General features: G+C 35.3%; 1 protein-coding gene across 2 annotated transcripts; it reads right to left on the bottom strand.

Annotated features, from left to right (window-relative positions):
* Positions 1–1999: 1999 nt before the first annotated feature.
* LOC110915374 (protein phosphatase 2C and cyclic nucleotide-binding/kinase domain-containing protein) lies at positions 2000–9599 on the bottom strand. 2 transcript variants are annotated; one of them, XM_022160058.2, is made up of 16 exons: positions 9375–9599; positions 7785–8974; positions 7496–7627; positions 7193–7423; positions 6988–7113; positions 6310–6372; positions 6121–6203; positions 5798–6029; positions 4896–5209; positions 4681–4768; positions 4532–4598; positions 4175–4452; positions 4023–4088; positions 3440–3561; positions 2901–3057; positions 2000–2489 (listed from the first exon to the last, which is right to left on the bottom strand). In XM_022160058.2, the coding sequence occupies exons 2-16, from the start codon at positions 8790–8792 to the stop codon at positions 2244–2246; spliced, it is 3213 nt and encodes a 1070-aa protein (XP_022015750.1). In that variant the 5' UTR covers positions 8793–8974; positions 9375–9599; the 3' UTR covers positions 2000–2243. The 2 variants fall into 2 exon arrangements, with proteins under 2 accessions (XP_022015750.1, XP_022015749.1); XM_022160057.2 differs by having other exon boundaries at positions 7193–7426; positions 9375–9567.
* Between the last annotated feature and the right edge of the window lie 9438 nt (positions 9600–19037).

Genomic DNA, 19037 nt, shown 5'->3' with positions numbered 1-19037 from the left:
TTCAGACAAAAGTCAAATCGTATTGATAATGTTTATCGCTAACTAAACATAACTCGCAAGCCTGATTTCTAGTTGTCAAGTGACTTCTTATGATCTCCTAGTTATAACAATGGCGAATTGCGACGTTCCAGTAGGTGATGATGTCAAGAAGTGTCGTTGCTTCCTTTGTGGAGCACTACATAATCGATTGGTTTTGGAATTCAATGCTTTCACATTTCTAGTCTAAGTCACTAATGAGGTTAACTGTTTATGTTAAACCCATGCAAAATTACTCTTTTATCCTTGGTCTTAAAAACCAAATCACATGGACCAAAAAGTAAAATAATAGTTATATATGTGTGCACGCGCGTGTAATAATCATAAAATATATAAGTAAAATAATTAATAAAGTTAAACAAGTTGAACCCCAACTGAGCTCTCTTAAAACTTGCCAACTTAAAACAAATCTAGATGGATCAACTCCACCCATAACCATTCGCCAGCACCTCCGCCGGTCGTTAATAGGCGCCATAAAAAGCAGAACACGTAAACCTATATTTAACCTTATATAATATTAGTAATAATAATAATAATAATAATAATAATAATAATAATAATAATAATAATAATAATAATAATAATAATAATAATAATAATAATAATTAGAGTAAAGTTATATTTTGCCCCCTGTGGTTTGGTCTACATATCTACTTTGCTCCAATAGTTTCAATTTGATTTTTTTCTCCTTGTTGCTACTCAATTGATTCAATATTTTTCCTAGCTTACATTCACACTCTTAAAATTGATTTTTTTTTACGGGGGCAAACAAGTCTTTTTGCGTAGGTTGTATGATGTAGGTTTAAATTACTTAATTATATTAGTTAATTTTTCTATATACAAATTGTATACATAAAAACGGGACATACCCATTTGCCTTTATCTAATTTCCAATTAAAATATGTAAATTTAAATATGTGAATATTTTGATATACATTGTTAGCGCAAAGTGTCCTATTAAATAGTTTTTTTATGGTAAATGAGTACCCATTTGCCTTATCTAATTTCCTTTTAACATATGCAAATTCAAATATTCAAATCTTTTTATATGACACCCAAAACTAGTGTGTAGTTGGTACTAGTTGGAAGGTGACATGTACTTAAGAAAATTTAATAAATAAAATCATATACACCAAAAAAACACTTTAGTCATTGTATGATAATGTATAATACTAAATGTTATTTGTTATTAAATTTTATAATGTGAAAAATCAATTTTCTTGAGTACATATCACCTTTCAACTACTATCAAGTACCAGCTATATGCTATTATAGTTTTGTGTGCCATGTAAAAAGATTTACATATTTAAATTTGCATATGTTAAAAGAAAATTAGATAAAGACAAATAGGTATCATTTACCATAAAAATCTAATTAATAGGACAACTTTGTGCTAATTAATATACGTATAAAAAGATTTATATATTTAAATTTGCATATTTTAATAGGAAATTAGATTAAGGCAATTGTGTATATCCCGTTTCTACATGTAAAGATTGTATATGTAATTAGAATTTATTAGAAAATTACTAATATAATTTAGTAATTTAAACCTACACCATACACCCTCTGCAAAAGACTTGTTTGCCCTTATAAAAAATCAATTTAAGGGTGTGAATTTACCAATTAAGTAACCACAAGAAGAAAAAAAATCAAATTAAAACTATTGGAGCAAAATAAATATCTGAACCAAACCTCAAATAGAACTTTACTCTTATTATTATTATAACAATAATAAATAATAATGATAATAGTTAGAATAAATTACACGGTTGATCCCTATGGTTTGTTTTTTAACACAAACACTAAAAGAAAAAGTTTGCATGGATGACCATGATTATTGATGTGGGTGAAGACGAAGAGATCCATGCTCTTTACATGACCTATAGACTAGTTTTAAGCAGGTGAGGATCTTAGTTAAGGCCCCATGTCTTTTCTACAAAATGCAAAAGGATGGACAAAATAAATATAATAATACATTAATATTCAAAAATAAAATCTTCAGAGATAAGTGATGATTCAAACGCAAAACTCTTGGAGACACACCCATATATGCCTATTTACAGAAGCTGGAAAAAGAATTTAAAATAAATACACTCTGTATAATGTCTGCTTAAAATTTTATGCAAAATACTTATAGCAAGATGATCAATGATTCATGGCCATTAATTTGAACCAGTTGCTACACACGAGTTCGACCCCATCTCCTACCAGTCTTCGAGCCATTCTGGCGTGTTAAGCTCGTCCACGTCATCATTTGTCGAAACATCTGGCGCTGAGATGTCAGCAGGACGAGTTTCAAGATACTGATCGATACGGGTGAGGATCTCCTGTGGAACTGTGCAGCTACCATTTTTTACACTTTCCCAGTTGACACCATTAAACCACATATGACTTTTCACAGAGTCAACGCCATTGCTTCCAAGTCTTTCGTTCTCGTCTACTACAAGTAACTAGAGGTTCCAAAAAGAACACAACTGTTAAAAAAGGAACCCATAATTGTTTGTAGCCAAAATATATAAAGAACCCAAAACCGTTTGACCAAAACAAATCAAGGCGAAAATAGTTGTCAAATCTTGAAAATTTTTAAGAAGCCATATCAGTTTGCTGCTCAACCTCCGTTGACTTTTGAGGTCAAAGTAGTTGCAACCGCAAAACCATTTGAAATACAATAGTAGTTTCTGACCAAGTATTAAGATCTTGTTGCGGTTTGTGAGGAAAGAGATATGGTTGACTTTTAATGTCACGATATATGTCGAATAGTGTATAACATATAGCAGTTAAAAAGTTTAAAGCCATATGATTGACCTTACTTAAAGTCAAACTAACCATCTTTAAACGTAGACGGATTAATTTAGGCGTACCTTGGTAATGAGATCAACGACTTCAGGGCTAAAAGTTTCCGGGAGAGTAAATTGGCCTTTGGCAATCTTTGCAAAGGTATCAAGTTCATTTTGTCTCCATGAACCAAATGGCATTTCGCTTTGTAACATAAAGTAGATCAACACTCCCAATGCCCACCTGTAAGTTATGTATTATTTATATTCATCATTCAATGTTTATGTTATTTTCAATACATTATATATTATGGAATTATATATTTATGATATAAAATATAACTTAATATAATTTTATAAATAATAGGCTCGTAAGCCAAGTGAAGCTCAGCCAATTCAGGCTCGAGCTCGTTTAAGCTCGGCTTGATTCAAGCTTTTAGTGAGCCAATCTCGAGTAGCTCACGAGCGGATCGGCTTGTTTACACCATAGGTCATGGTTGAAAGTCATCCAAAGACAAAACCTTCTAAATCACTTTATTAGAAAAATCAGATTGTTGTAAATTATAACTAAAAAAAATTGTAGCCACATTTAATACATTAATTAATTACAAAGGTCGAAGTTTTACCAGTCGGCAGCAAAACCATGGCCTTTCGCTTGGACAATTTCTGGAGCTAAAGAGTCGACCATTCCACAAATCGTAAAAGTTCTCTCACTCGATAATTTCTTTCCAAATCGGAAATCAACTAGCTGCAATACACACACCCATTTACTTATGGACCGATGGACCTGATTTATATCTTATCTCTAACGGATCAAATATACCCCATTTCATCACATACAATATATGATATGACCATTATACCCTTCTCGTTCTCGATACACTACAAAGTACAAACTTGAATATCCAAATGCAAGTTTTAAAGGAAGGGTATAAATGTCAATTTGAAAATAATTATGATGTTTTTATTGGGTATATGAAATTATCCCATTTTTATGCATAAAACCATGCAATTAATTTTATTCTATAACTTAGATCATTATAATTTTTGTAATCATATTTGACAATCCAATTATCTACTTAGAAAAAAATACTAAACAAAAAATGTTTTTGAGTTTTGACCCATTACCCAACCCACCCCTTGCCCATTTTTAAACTCGTATGTATTGTACGTAATAATTTAAGCACGTCTATTTAACCAGAAACACACCTGCACATGTCCTGTTTGGGCAAACATTACAACTTCTGGTGATACACCTCGGTAGAGAATGCCAGCCTGAATTTAAAAAATAGAAAAAAAAATCGAATAAATAAATTAAGGGTGCATAAGATATTGAAGCAATTTGTGGGGGTAAATATGACCTTGTGTAAATCTTCCAAGGCTACTACCACGGAGGCAGCACAAAAACGAGCAGAGTGTTCGTCAAGTGGAGAGTGAAGTATAGAAGCAATGGGACATGAAATAATTGTGTTCAAAAGTATGCCCACATGAGTTCGGTCCGCACACGTGCATAACACTTGTGGCACACCACCCGATGCACTTATCTCTTTGAATAGTTGCTTCTCCTTCAAAACTTGCTCTTCCTTCCCAAGTTTCTTCAGCTTCTGTTTTGAAAATCTTTTTAAGCTGAACAAATGTTCTGCTTCATCGAATACATGTATGTCAGTATTTATTATTGTTTGACTTTGACCTCAATATCTATCTTTGGAATTACAAACCTGAATCTTTTGGTTGTACGAGCCCGATCTCACAGCAGTCTGTGGAATATAAACACGTTTTCCATTCCTGAACAATTACAAACATTAGTTCATCGTAATATTGTATTCAAGAACGAACATAAACAAAAATCATGGTACGGTTTTCATACCAAATCCGAGAGCTGCACTTTTGAAAGCAAAGATGCATCTATACTTCTGACCGGTTCCCGTGGAAAATCACTAGAAGTTTCTCTTGACCTAAAAAAATGTTTAACACAATTGCATAACTGTAGACTATAAAAAAGTTTCGGGTCAACCCTATCTGTGCCAAAAACTAGCAGTGTTGACCCGAACCCAACCCACTTGAACAGTTTTGATAACTTACCTGTATCCATCTTGTAAGATCTTTGTTAGAGGACCAACAACTGACTCGAATTTTTCTTTTGTTAAAACAGCACATACCACATCGCCTAAAGCGACAACATTTAAAGAATCTATGCGTTCACCAAGTAGTGTCCATTCTCCGAAATAACTCCCTTCATTTTTCTCCATTGACAGCTCAGTGCCCGTACCGCTCTCTTCATCCATTTTTTGAATATCCGACATGAGGCTCGATGCATTTTCACTACTTATATACGAGTTAAAACTAATCCTCACTTTTCCCTTCTGGATCATATACAGTCCCAAAAGATCATTACCCTACAAACACACATAGTAACATTATATTATATTATATATATATTGATTTCGAGAGACGATGAATAGTAATTTAATTTTTGTAATAATATATAGTTTTTTATTATTTTATTATTTACTATATTATAATAGTTTATTATTATATTTACTTTTAATAACATATTTTTTTCCTTTTTTAAACATCTATTTCCTTTACCTTTTTGTTAATAATTGTTTTTTTTTCTTTTCTTTAACATATATTAATTTATTGATTAATTTGATACTTCTTTATAAGTTACGTTTATAACTTTTTTCTAAAAACTTAAGTACGTAGTTATGCTTGATTTCTTTCCCTGATAATCCGTTATAAGTTTTGTTAAAACGAGGTTATACTCAAAATAAAGTATTTATTTGGTATTATAAAACGGTACGATGATAAACTAAATCGTTCTAATGGTTTGACTAGCTAAACAACATGCTTTATTTTCAAATCATGTTTGTTTTAAATTATCATTTGCTCGGTTTCGCCGCAATGCACGATATAATAAAAAACTAGTGTAAGTTTAAGTAGGAATGTAATAGGTCAAAACGAAAATTATTAGTGAGTTTTACCTTAGTGACTATTGTTTGTCCATTGGAAAAGGAAACTTCTGAAAGAGTGTCGGCAATGAGACTAAGTTGTAAGATGGTCAACCTTGAGAGAAGATCAACGGATCGGAGTGACTTCAAAGAAGATAAATTTGAAAATTCTGAAGTAAGAATTCCTCGAAAGTCTTCTCTTCTTAGGGCCCATAGAGTTCCATTTGTCACAGCCCGAACAGAAGCTTGTAGGGGTTTATTGTACCTGTAACACATCAAAAAGAAAACTTTCGAATAAAAAAGACGACAAATGTAAAAAGAAAAAAATATTCTCGATATAATGAAATATATCTCACATTAATGCCAGCTCACCGAAGGACGATAGCTTATCGGCTGTGTACCGCTGTAAGACCCTAGGAACCGCTCCGGTTGTTTCCTCCTTTTGACAATTAAAAATTTACAAATTTAACATATATCTATTGTAAATTAAAAAAAAAATGTTTTCAAATATGTATAACTAGTTAAGTATTTATAAAAGTTATCACCTGTGTTGCAAACACCTCAAATTCACCACTTCCAACAACATAAAAACAATCACCCTCTCCACCCTGCAACATAAATTAAATTCTTAAAGATCAAGAAACACATGTGAACCGAGTACATGACATCAGCATAAAATGAGTATACAATGCCTTAAATCCTTAACCATGGTTTCTTTTTAGTTTTTATTTGCAGCGTAATGTATATTAGAACATATCCCTAAACTGCAGGGACCCTAATACAAATACAATTGACTTGCTTATATCTGATACTAAAATATATTCATAAACATCAATTAGAGTTAAATGCCATTTTAGTCCCTGTGGTTTAGGCCATTTGCCAGTTTAGTCCAAAGGTTTCATTTTTCGCATGTGGGTCCAAAAAGGTTTCACCGTTGCCATTTTAGTCCAGGGTTAACTTCATCCATTTTTTCTGTTAACGAGAAGGGCAATTCATCATTTTATATGGCCGAATTGCCCTTCTAGTTAATAGAATTACATATAAAATGACCGAAAATCCCTTTCTCGTTAACGGATTAAATGGATGAAGTTAACCCAGTGGACTAAAATGGCAACAGTGAAACCTTTTTGGACCCACAGGTGAAAAATGAAACCTTTGGACTAAACTGGCAAAATGACCCAAACCACAGGGACTAAAATGGCATTTAACACACTAACAATTACCTGTTTGACCACAGTTTCCCCTGCTTGAACTTCAACTCTTTTCATGCAGTCCAACAAAACATGACACTGAGAGTCAGTAAGTTTTCTAAAAAGAAAATGGTCATTCAAAGCCCGTTCAATGTGTGCCTGTAAACAACATAAATTAAAATTACTAAAGATCCAAAAACAATATAAAAATCAGCATGCAAGAGGTGAAAAGCTTTACTTCTTCTTCCCAAGTTTTTCTATGGCCTGGAGATGGTGGGACCCACACTTGCCCGTTCTCTAAAGAACTTTCGATTGCTCGCAAACGTGTTTTCGATATATCAGTTCGCGCTCGCTGGTTTTTAGCATGCCAGCTCATCGTTGTTGGAGACTCTGATCCCGACAATTCTACAACTTGTGGTATTGGAGGTCTTAAAGCAGTCCCTGAAATGGCTGCTTGACCAACTGTAGCCTGCTACAAATAAAAAAGCATAAATTAAAAATGTCTAAAAACATGTGTCTTGATAATAATGAAGTAGCTTACCCCAGTTAGTCCACTTATTTGGACTACTATGACAGTGATGTCATCTGTCCGGGTCTCGTATTGCAACCAAAGCCGATAAGATTCAGCTACAATCGCTGCACAAGCATCACGCGGATCCGTATAGCTTGAAACCTATTGCAGGATATAATATGTTAAAATAGATTTAAATGCAATTATTAGTGTATTGTTCTTTTTCTTCGTTCATCATCACAGGTGCTTTTGATTGTTTAATTTAATGTATGTGTATTATGATTTCATTATATTTATATTGTTAAATAGGATACCTTACCATGTCAACGACAGCTTGACTAGAAAGAAACTCAAACACACCATCACTAGCAATCACAAAGAACAAGTGTTCTGGTGTGAGATCCAACGCAACAATTTCCGGATTTGCTACAACGCCAATCGTCTCTGCAATCGAATCACCAATACTTCTAGTAAAAGCAGTCCCCGGATACATCCCGTTCGGGACCCACAACCTAGGCGGATCACCATCATCACCTTCTTCAGTGCCCCAACACTGCACATCAGGATTCTTCAAACCTTCAATCTGATCCAAAGTAAGCACCCGGGCCCCACAAAGTTTAACCCTTTCAAGCTCATCCTCTCTAAACGGAGTTTGATCTATCGACAAGTCAACAGCCACAATCTCCGCCCCTCGTCTTTCTGCTATAACAGCTCTTGAATCGCCAGAATTAGCAACGTAAAGCGTCTTCCCACGGACCAAAATGGTAATCGCGGTTGTCCCACTCATACTATCGTCTATATCCATGTCAGCATGTAGTTGAGCATTCGTGGATAAAAACGCAGCATGACACGCTTCAACCGGATCAACGTGAAACCGGCTGTTTCTAAGTAAATTCTCACATAACTTCTGCTTCACAAATTGCGAACACTGAGCCCCGAATTCTCCATGCCCATCAAAAACACCAAAGAAATGATCATTCGGATTCGTCCCAAACGGGGTATGAATGCAAAAACTATCTTGATTCGCTTTATCAAGTGCGTCGGGGTAATACCCTCTTTGAGACAGATAGGAATACTGCAGCCTGTAATTCCCATTTGGAACAACAACAATTCTCGACCCGTCAGGAGGTAGAAACTGCGCCGAAACCCTTCGTAATCTTGTTATACCCACTTCAGGATTCTGATTCGCTTCGCCATCATCATCCTTACTAGGCGAAAACACGCCAATCTCAGAGGCGTTCACATTATCAGCATCTTTCGATTTAGCATCTCTAGGTGCACATATATCACCGATACAATTACAATCTATAGAATAAACACAACCCATTACTCCAAACAAGATTTCACCACAGACCCTTGTTCAAAAACTAAATTAAAACCCATCACTCCACACAAGAATTCACCACAAACCCTCGTTTAACCACCGGATTAAAACTCATTTTCGACGTAAATCAGCACACACTTTCCCCACCTTCTATGACTTTGGATGTATAGCTTCTGGGTAGCTCTCTAATGTACAAAATTCAAAACCAAACAACAAATGTCAGAAAAATAAAAATAAAAAAAAATTAACCAATTAGAATCCACCACAATCATCATCAGAATCTTTAACTAAATCCCAAAATTCAAACTTTACACAAACCCCCAAATTATTTCTTCAAAATTCATATAATTCCCTAAAACTAAAGTCCAATCTAACAATAAAAAGAAAAGGGTACCCTAATCAGCACTCACACAAAAACCTTATCTTTACACAAAATATCAAACTATTGTGTATAAAAACAAAAACCCACAAAACAAAAGACCTAAAATGTCAAACAATTGAGTTATGATCTAATAATAATAACGAAAAGGGTGTCTGAAAAAGGTAATTAAATGGATAAAAAGGATGGTTGGAAGACAATTGTACCTTATTATTTGATGATAAAAAGCAGAAGAAGAAGCAGACAATTTGAACAGCTGGGTGTATGAAGGGGGGGAAGAGTAGATGAGTGAGAGAATTTGGAGATGTTGTTTGTGAAGGATCGATGCATGTGTGGAGCGACAAGGTTCTCAGCTTTTTAGTTGATGAGTGAAGCTAGTCGACACTTGGGTCTACGCGCGCGTGGAAGGACGCGCCGCCTTACTAATCATTATTGAATTAAGTTACTTGGGGCAATTAATGTATCGGGTGATATCATGGGTTGCTAGATCTTACACTATTTTGGATAGATATTTGTTTGTTACTTTGTGATCTACCATCTCATATCTTAGCTAATATATGTGTTTTAAGTTTTTTTATTAGTGAGCTATACCATATGTATGTATGACTTTAGTTCGTAGCTTTAATTGTATTGTATGCTTTCATACACGATCGTAAGGTCGTGTATTTGTGCATTTGATAAGCAGGAATCACACTCTTAACCATAGTGTATTGTAACTACATAACCCTTTCTTTTAACCCTTGTAAATCACATCATGAGTCTCTTTCTTTTATCTCACAAATAGTGCATCTCTCTTTTTCATTAGTATGACTCACTCGAGCATCAAAAAGTAACTATTACATGCCAAATTGTTAGCTTAAAGCAACAATTAAAAGAAATTAGGTTTTTAGATCTTAACATCTTGCTCCTAGTTAGGGTTTTTTTGGATCTTCTTCTCCTAGTTTGGGTTTAGTTACTATTATCTTCTTAGTTAGAATCAAGTAAAGCTAGGGGTGTGTATGGGTCGGTTTGCAGGGGCGGATGTATGTGTATACAAGGGGGAGCGCCCGCTACCGCTTGGTCGGAAAATTTTTGACGTTTTTAGTGTAAATTTTGGAAAAATTTGACATTTTTTCGATTTCGTTACCGCCTATTTATAAAACGTTCCTGCTTGGTCGGAATCCTAGATCCGCCACTGTCGGTTTGGGTCGGTTTTGGCCAAAAACCATAACCATAACCGCATGACGGTTATTGGATAACCATAACCATAACTGATCGGTTATGATGGTTATGGTTATTTGGTTTTGATGGTTATAGCGGGTCAGTTATTGGTGGTTAACCGTGTATTTAGCTTAGCTAAAAATAACTTATCTTTTTTAACATGGAGTAAGTTGTTATTGCATATTTGTATATATTAGTATATTACATAGTATTAAAGAATACATATAATCTATAATATCGATACCAATTATTATCGAATATTCAAGTAAAGTGATACGATACATTCCATAAATTCAAATAAACATTCAAACAAAACCACAAAATGATATGAAAAAACCCATAAGTACTAAAAATCTTCAGTAAAAAACATCAAATATTAAAAATATGGTGAAAAGTCTTAAATCCTACAAAGATTTATTATATGTCGTTTCGGTTATAGTGGGTATGGAAAAAATGATAACCATAACCGACCCGCTACTTTCGGTTTTCAAAAAAATCATTAACCGACCCACCGATTTTTTATTTGGTTCGGTTTTTTCGGTTCGGTTTTGTCAGTTAATTTGGTTATGGTTCGGTTAATTCGGTTTTTTGCACACCCCTAAGTAAAGTATATGTTTTTTACATATTCTCTTGTTAAAGGACATACTGTTATGATATGTTACGGATGCTCCAAATCTTATTGACCGTGTACATGTATGCTACTGGATAATTCTTTTCGTATTTGTAATTTCATTTTCAATATATCTATACTATTACTATATTATAATGCATGAGAGAGAGACATTTTAATATACCCAAAAAATAAGAAATTTTTCCCTCTTAATATATAAATACACTTGAAAATAAGGATAAATTGGCCTTTTAAACAATAATTATATTTCAGCCCTCATCTTATTACACTTAAGTCCTTGAGTTTTAACAGAATTATGTGTAATTAGTTACGTTATTCCCCTCCTCAATATACTTATAGTTCTTTTGCGTATTCTTGCTATATCTTGTAAACTATAATGTTAAAAAAAATCAAAAGTACCGTGACGAACTACTCATTTTTGTCGACGTTTCGATAGTTGTCATGGTCAGTATTGACAAGTGGATTAAAAGGTACAAGTAGATGAATCCCAGAATGTTTAATAGCTACAGAATCGGAAGTGATTAAATACCGTCAATTTAATCATCTCGTCTAGATTACACTTTAATCCCTCATCTTTAACAAAATTATAGATAATTAGTTAGTAATTACACTTTATCCCCTTATAAAAAAAAACTAACTCACCCTCACATTTTTTAAACAACCATAACTTTTTTGTACGTTAATATTTTTTTTAAATTACACCATATAAACGAGTATTTTATTCTCTTTAATTTGAGTATAGTATTGATATAGTTTTTTTATTTAAAAAAATTGATATGTAACGTGATTAACAGTGTCTAAGGGTGAGTAATAACTAAATCATTAAATGAAACCGAATCAAAATCAACCAAAAATAGAATTAACTGAAAACTGAGTAACCAAAACCTGAATTAACAAAAAACGGTTATCAATTTTATTATACACTCACTTAACCTTAATTAACTTAACCGAACCATTCATATTTTCATATATTTCTAGTTTTTATACCTTCAGTATTTCATATTTGGACCCCCATTTTATGTATTTATAACTCCATTTCATGTACATATACATCTATTTCATGTATTTATACCTGAATTTCAGGTACTTCTAATCAAAAGTTTTAGCCCAAGTTTGGTTTTGGCTATTAACTAAAATAAACAAATCAAACCAAAAACCATCAATCTAACTGGATAAACCAAACTGATTAACTGAAAACGGATTGGTTAATAATATAAACTAATCGTTGACCTCGGTTTCGGTTGAGGATAATAATCTAACCAACCAAACAATGTACACCATGGCCATGTATGTGTTTACCGCCGTATCGCGCACGCACTTATCGGTTATTAACCAAAATTGGTTATTGGTGAGCAATAACTAAATCGTTAACCTAAACCAAACAAAAAAACAGACGAAACCGAACCGAAATCAACCAAAAACTGAATTATCTGAAAACTGAAAACCGAATTAACCAAAAACTAGGGAGGTTAGGTTTTTTTTCTGGGGGGTGTGAGGTTTAGTTTTTTTAGGTTTGGGGGGGGGGGGGATATATTTTTTTTGTGTGTGGGGGGGGGGGGTTAGGTTTTTGGGTGGTGGTAGGGTGGGGGGATTCATTGTTTGTTTTGGCTTTATTTTGTTTATGTTCACACTAGGTCTCGTGGTTCTTTTCTTTAAGTTAGTTCTCGCATGAACCCTATCATATATATATATATATATATATATATATATATAGTGAGGTTCATTGGGGAACACTAAAAAAGTGGGGAACAGTGGAGAACCGACTCAAACGAACTCTGATTGGACTCATACTAGCGGCGTTGGAACCGTCTCGTCGAACCCTAAATAGGATCTCTTAACCCTAAACCCTAAATCATAACCCCTAAACCCTAAATATATTAGGGTTTGGCTTTTAGGGTTTAGCCTTAGGGTTTAGCTGTAGCGTTTAGTTTTAGGGTTTAGGGTTTAGCTTTAGGGTTTAAGGTTTAGCTTTAGGGTTTAGCTTTAGGTTTAGCCTTTAGGGTTAACCTTTTAGGGTTTATAGTTTAAATTTTACGGTTTAGCATAGGTTTTAGCCTTATTTTTTAGCTTTAGGGTTTAGAGTTTGGGAGTTAGGATTTAGTGTTTAGGGTTAAGAGATCTTAGTTAGGGTTCGACGAGCCGGTTCCAACGTTGCTGGAATGAGTCCAATCGGAGTTCGTTTGAGCTGGTTCCCCGTTGTTCCCCACTTTTTTAGTGTTCCCCAATGAACCTTCCCCTATATATATATATATATATATGTATATATATATATATATATATATATATATATATAGGGAGGGGCTCATGCGAGAACCACCCTTATTGTGAGAACCTTGAGAACCAATGTGAACACAACCTAAAATAGCTAGAAAAACTAAAAAAAACCTAACCCCCCCCCAAGCTAACCCCCCCCCCCCCCCCAAAGCTAAATGCTAAAAACTAAAACCCCCCAAAAAAACTTAAAAAAAACCTAAACCCCCCTCCCCACCCCCCAAAAACCTAACCCCCCCCCCCCACAAGCTAAAATGCTAAAAACTAAACCCCCAAAAAACCTAAAAAAAATAAAAAAAAAATCTAAATTTTTTTTTTAATATTTTTTATGCTCAAATCGCTACTTTTAGTGGCCAAAATAAAAAAAAATTAAATTTTTTTTTGGTTTCGAAAAGTAGCGATTTTTATATAAAAAATATTAAAAAAAAAATTTCTGTGTGATTTTTAGCTATTTTTAGGCATTTTTGGTGTGTTCACATTGGTTCTCGCGGTTCTCACAATAAGAGGTGGTTCTCGCATGATCTCGCATGATCTTCTCCCTATATATATATATATATATATATATATATATATATATATATATATATATATATAAATATATATGTGGGGTAGGATATGGGGAAAACGCCTATAAGTGTGAAAATGGTGAGAACGGTACACATCCTTTGGATCAAAACAATCTACGGATTAAATTGACGCGATGGTGTTTTTGTAAATATCGTGAACTTTCATAAAGATGCGAGATTCATTAAGGGTAAAAGGGTCTTTTGACTGCTTAAGTACAAAACGCCAAACCTACGTAAACGCCATTAAGCTTTAACAAATAGAGCTGAACAAAAAGTAACTGAAACTCCAGAAACTTTATTGCTAGCATTTATTATAAAAAACTACCGCCCTAAACTACGCGCCAAACACATCATTATATAAATGACGTTACCGTCCCTTCCATTGATCATACTAAAAAAACGTCATCTTTAACCAAAACGTCATTCCTACCAAAACGCCAAATTTCAAAAAAAAAAAACCTCTAAAAAAGGACAAATGGCAAATGTCGTTTCATGGAGATTCAACACTATAATGAATAGATTCGTAATCTTATTTGACAACAGAAGAAGCGTGGTTGTGAAAACCGCAACGCCATATTGAACTTGGCCGAAGAAGTTCAGATGGGGATCCTAGCGCTTGGCGTTCCTCTTGATAACCTCTGTGAGAAAACACAGACAGTTATACGAAGATTAACCAGAAAATTTGCACCGAACAATGCAAATCCAATTGTCGACCCAGTCATCCAATCTTGGCGTTTTGATGAGGACTCTGAATTGGTGACTGTTGTTTGTGATGACGAGCAGCAGGAAGACTACACAATTGAAAACATCATGACCAAACAGAGTCTTGGGTTCCTACAGGAGTTATGCAATTCAAGATGTTTGAACATTGAGATGACCCCAACATTAGCTATGTTGGATGACATGTTCAAATGGAGGTGTAAAAAACTACAAGATGAAGATACCGATGACAGTGAAGATTTGGATGAGAAATTTGATGAAGAATCCGAAGAAGAAGACGAGGGGAGCGATGGATACTTCTTAGATGAAATCCCTTCTGACGATAAGTTTTATTTTTTTTCTTTTCTTTTTTTTGTGTCATTTTTTGTGGTTTGTTATGTACTTTTCCGCTAATAAAATACTTTATTTTTCTAATTAGATATAAAACGTCAAAATCGCCACAAACGCCAAACGACAAAACTATAATACAACAACAACCATACCCAGTAAATCCCACAAATAGCAAAGCTACTTATAGGGTCTGAGGAGGGTGGGATGTAGACAGACATTGCCTCTTTCCCTAGGGATAGAGAGGCTGCTTCTAGAGAGAACCTCGGCTCCAAAAGAACAACATACCAACACACCAAGTCAAAGAATATAGAAATAGGAAGTCAAAGAATATAGAAAATGCTAAAACTATAATAATTACCTTTAATCACATGTTATGAAAAAACTCTACAAATTATGATTCCTTTACAATGTGCATGTCTGATATATATGTTTCAAAACGCCATTACATTATTTTGCCTTACAAAAGTTAGTTAGTTGTATTTTTTTATAGTTTCAAAATGCCATAATTACTTGTTACAGTATATTTCTACATCCTACATCACACGACAAAGATAAAAAAATACACATGAAAAAAAATAATTACTATTATTTTTTGCGCCAAAAACATATAGACCTAATCTACTTCGCGCCAAAAAAGGTCATTATATAAGTAGAACAAGTAAACAAACTTAACACACCACAAATTGTCTAAAACGCCATACAACTTAAATTAAAATGGCTTAAGTTACTGCATGGAGGTTTGATATGTCGGAGAGACGTTTCGTCCTAAAGTTCTCTGATAAGAGAAGGGTAAAGGTCAAAACCATCAACGCCATACTTAGTATGGATGAGGCCGTTCAGAGGGATATTGTAGCACCTGCGTTCCTAGACTTTTAAATATTGTCAATTTTAGTCCCTGAACTATGTAGTCATTAGTACTTTTGATACTTGGTAAATTTTATGCTATACTGGATACTTGGAATGTCTAAATCTAGATACTTGGAATGTCTAAATCTAAATACTTGGAATTGCCTAATTCTAGATACTTGACACTTGGAAGACTAGATTCTTGACTCTTGAAACTTTGGTGCTTGACTCTTGAGGCTCGTGAAACTTGAGACTTGGTTGAACGAGGGACTGCAGTCTTGTCACTGGTGGAAACTATGAGACTTTGAAATCTTTTGTGTTATTGCTATAATTTAGTTATTCTATTACCCAATAATACGCAACGCTTAATCTAACTCGCAAATCGAATCAAAGACGATGAAATGGAAAAGATGGGATTGACCGAGTGGCAATCCGATCGGATGACCATCCGATCTGATAGCCATCCGATCGGATGACCAACCGATCGGATGGCCACTCGATCGAACCGCCATCCGATCCGAGTGCACACCGCCTTCACTTCTTCTCACACTATAAATAGACCTGTCACATCACCATTTTCACTAATGTGACAACCTCACTCGACCAGACGCACGCACTCCTATTTTCCTCCATTTCTCGGCGATTTCGGTACGTTTTACACTAGATTCTTGTACATCTTTGATCTGCACATCATTCCCTACGAGATTCTCCTTTGAAATTTCACTTTTCACCATGAAATCTCTCGGATTAAGCTCTTGAAGGTGATGTCACCATGGCGGTTTGTACCAAACTGTTGTGTGATGTCATTATAGCCAAGACCTAGCTCAGATCTAAGGAATTTCATGCATTTTTACACTAAATCTATGCTAGATCTAAACTGTTCAAGCTAAAACCTAGGATTATCTTCGTCTTTTCTTGAACTTTTACATAAGACAGTGAGATCCGGATCTAAACAGACTGTAGACTTGATTATTAGTCTAGAGTCGGCTTGGAAAGGGATTGTTATCGAAGGAGACGACCGGAGCACGGATTCTGACATAAATACCATTAGAACTGACGATTGAACGGACCGGGGTGATTCCCGCCAGATCAGATCGGCTGTACACCGATGTGGTTACCGTTGTCTCAATACGTACCATGACGTCGTTGTTGTAACACCCCGTGTTTCGAAAGTCAAAGTCAAAGTCAAGATTGAAGTCAAAGGGAGAAAAGATTGCTAATTGTGATCTGTCTCTCCTTGCTCAACTCCTGTTTTGACTTCTTTGACTTGTAGATAGTCTTTTTATGCTTTTACGTTAGTTGCATTATGTGGAGTAATTATTACTAATCGAGGTTTATTGATATTTATCGCATGTTTTATCGCTTATCGCAATCGCGCTCGCAACTCGAATTACGTATTCTGGATATTGTTTTATGTGTGTGTGCTTTTATGTGTTACTTGTGCATATTTATTTATGTTTATATTGTGGTGATTAATCGAAATGCAATCGAAACTCAATCGCAATCGAATCGCAAACGCTAAACGCCAGTTAATTAGGATGATTGTATGTTAGATATAGTAGTTGGGATTAAAAATAATTTGAATGGGAAACTCTATCGCATCGCAAGTTGCCACTCGATCGAGCTGCCACCCGACCGGGCTGCCACTCGATCGACTAGTCACTTATTCCCCTTTCCATTTATGAAAACTCCATAAATACCCCCATATGTCAACATCCCTTGATGTTGACAGCTCTCTCTCTACTCACTCGTTCCAGCCGCTATTTCTTCAGATTTCTCGCGATTCTTGTAAGTTTTCAACCTAAATCTTGTACTTTCTTGATCTACACGCACTCCTACACCTTTCTATCTTTTGAATCTTAACTTTTAACCGTGAAATCACTAGATTTGAGGTGTTCTAGGATGATGTCATCATGGTGTTCTTGGGAACTTCATGTTTTGGCTTCAATCCACCAAGAACAACTCAGATCTGAACGATTTCCACACAAATAAACAAAGATCTTTCTTAGATCTGAACATATTCGTGGTGAAAAGGATTGAAAGATGGTTTTCCAACTTTCTTTCAACTTTTTTACACTCAATGCACTCAAAACCGATAGAATCAGAGCTTGTTCTAACCTTTTACTCCTTCTTGTTGATGTGTTGGTTCAAGATCTGGATTATATCCATGAGAATACCGATTTCGGGTTAAACATGAAACACCGTCTCGAACAGTTAACTGGTCGGACTAGGATGATTCCTGTCCGATCGGGTCGCTAAGCCTTGACGAGGTTTCTGTTGTTTAACACGTTATTGAACAGTCTCGAGAAAACGCAAACTACCAAAAACAACCAAGGAAGAAGACGATCAGGTCGTCTGGGACGGATTGTCGTCCAATCGGATTGCCACCCGACCGGACAGCCACCCGATCGGCTTGCGCCTTAGGTCCCACACTTAACTTTTATTTCAATATTTGAGGTTTTGAACATTGAACGGATTGCCGTCCGATCGGATTACCACCCAATCGGATTGCCACTCGACCATGTGGTGTTTTGACTTCAACACTTAAACAATTTTCAACATGTTCAATGCGTACGGATTTCCACCCGATCGGATTGCCATCCGATCGAGTGACCGTCCTGCGGTGAACTTGTTCTCAACCTGAGAAGCCTCGCCAATCGGATTGTTGTCCGATCGAAGAGCCGTTCGATCGACCGACCTAAAAGGTAGAGATACTTCTCTGTTTTCAAAATGCTACAACAAAAACTTCAAAAGACAAGCCATCATACACAAACACATCCATCCCAAATGAGATGACATCCAATCGAGTGGCCACCCAATCGGATTGCTATCCGACCCTCTGACACTTCGCACCGTTTTACGCGCCGCTTATTGTTTATGCTATCGTTCTGATCAGGCTAATCTCGCTCTAAGCGCTCCCTTTAATCCATCATCGCTGTAAGTATACTTGATCCCTTTTTGCTTTACGCACTTTTGGGTGTTACATACGTTACCTATTCTAAATCACATCGAACACACTACGCAATACTTTAACGCTAATCGTTACCGCATGTTATACGTGACTTAATGAATGCTTGTTTGTTATGTTTACACATGGAATGCTGTCTACCTGCCTTAGCAACGATAGTACTATAGTTTGGACTCAGCACCTATTCACTCAGGGGTTGTTAAGGACAATTAATTACATGGCTCACAGTGGTGAGTGTGTATTACGAACTGCTTGGGCAGTCAACTCGCAGTCATTGGTATCGATAGGTTTATGTAGATAACTAACGTGCTTCATTTTACACTGTGTATGTGCTGGT

Source organism: Helianthus annuus, chromosome 16 (assembly GCF_002127325.2).
Source record: "Helianthus annuus cultivar XRQ/B chromosome 16, HanXRQr2.0-SUNRISE, whole genome shotgun sequence".
Classification (NCBI taxonomy): Eukaryota; Viridiplantae; Streptophyta; class Magnoliopsida; order Asterales; family Asteraceae; genus Helianthus; species Helianthus annuus.
Note: the sequence above shows the minus strand (reverse complement) of the source record. Positions and strands in the feature narration are given on the sequence as shown.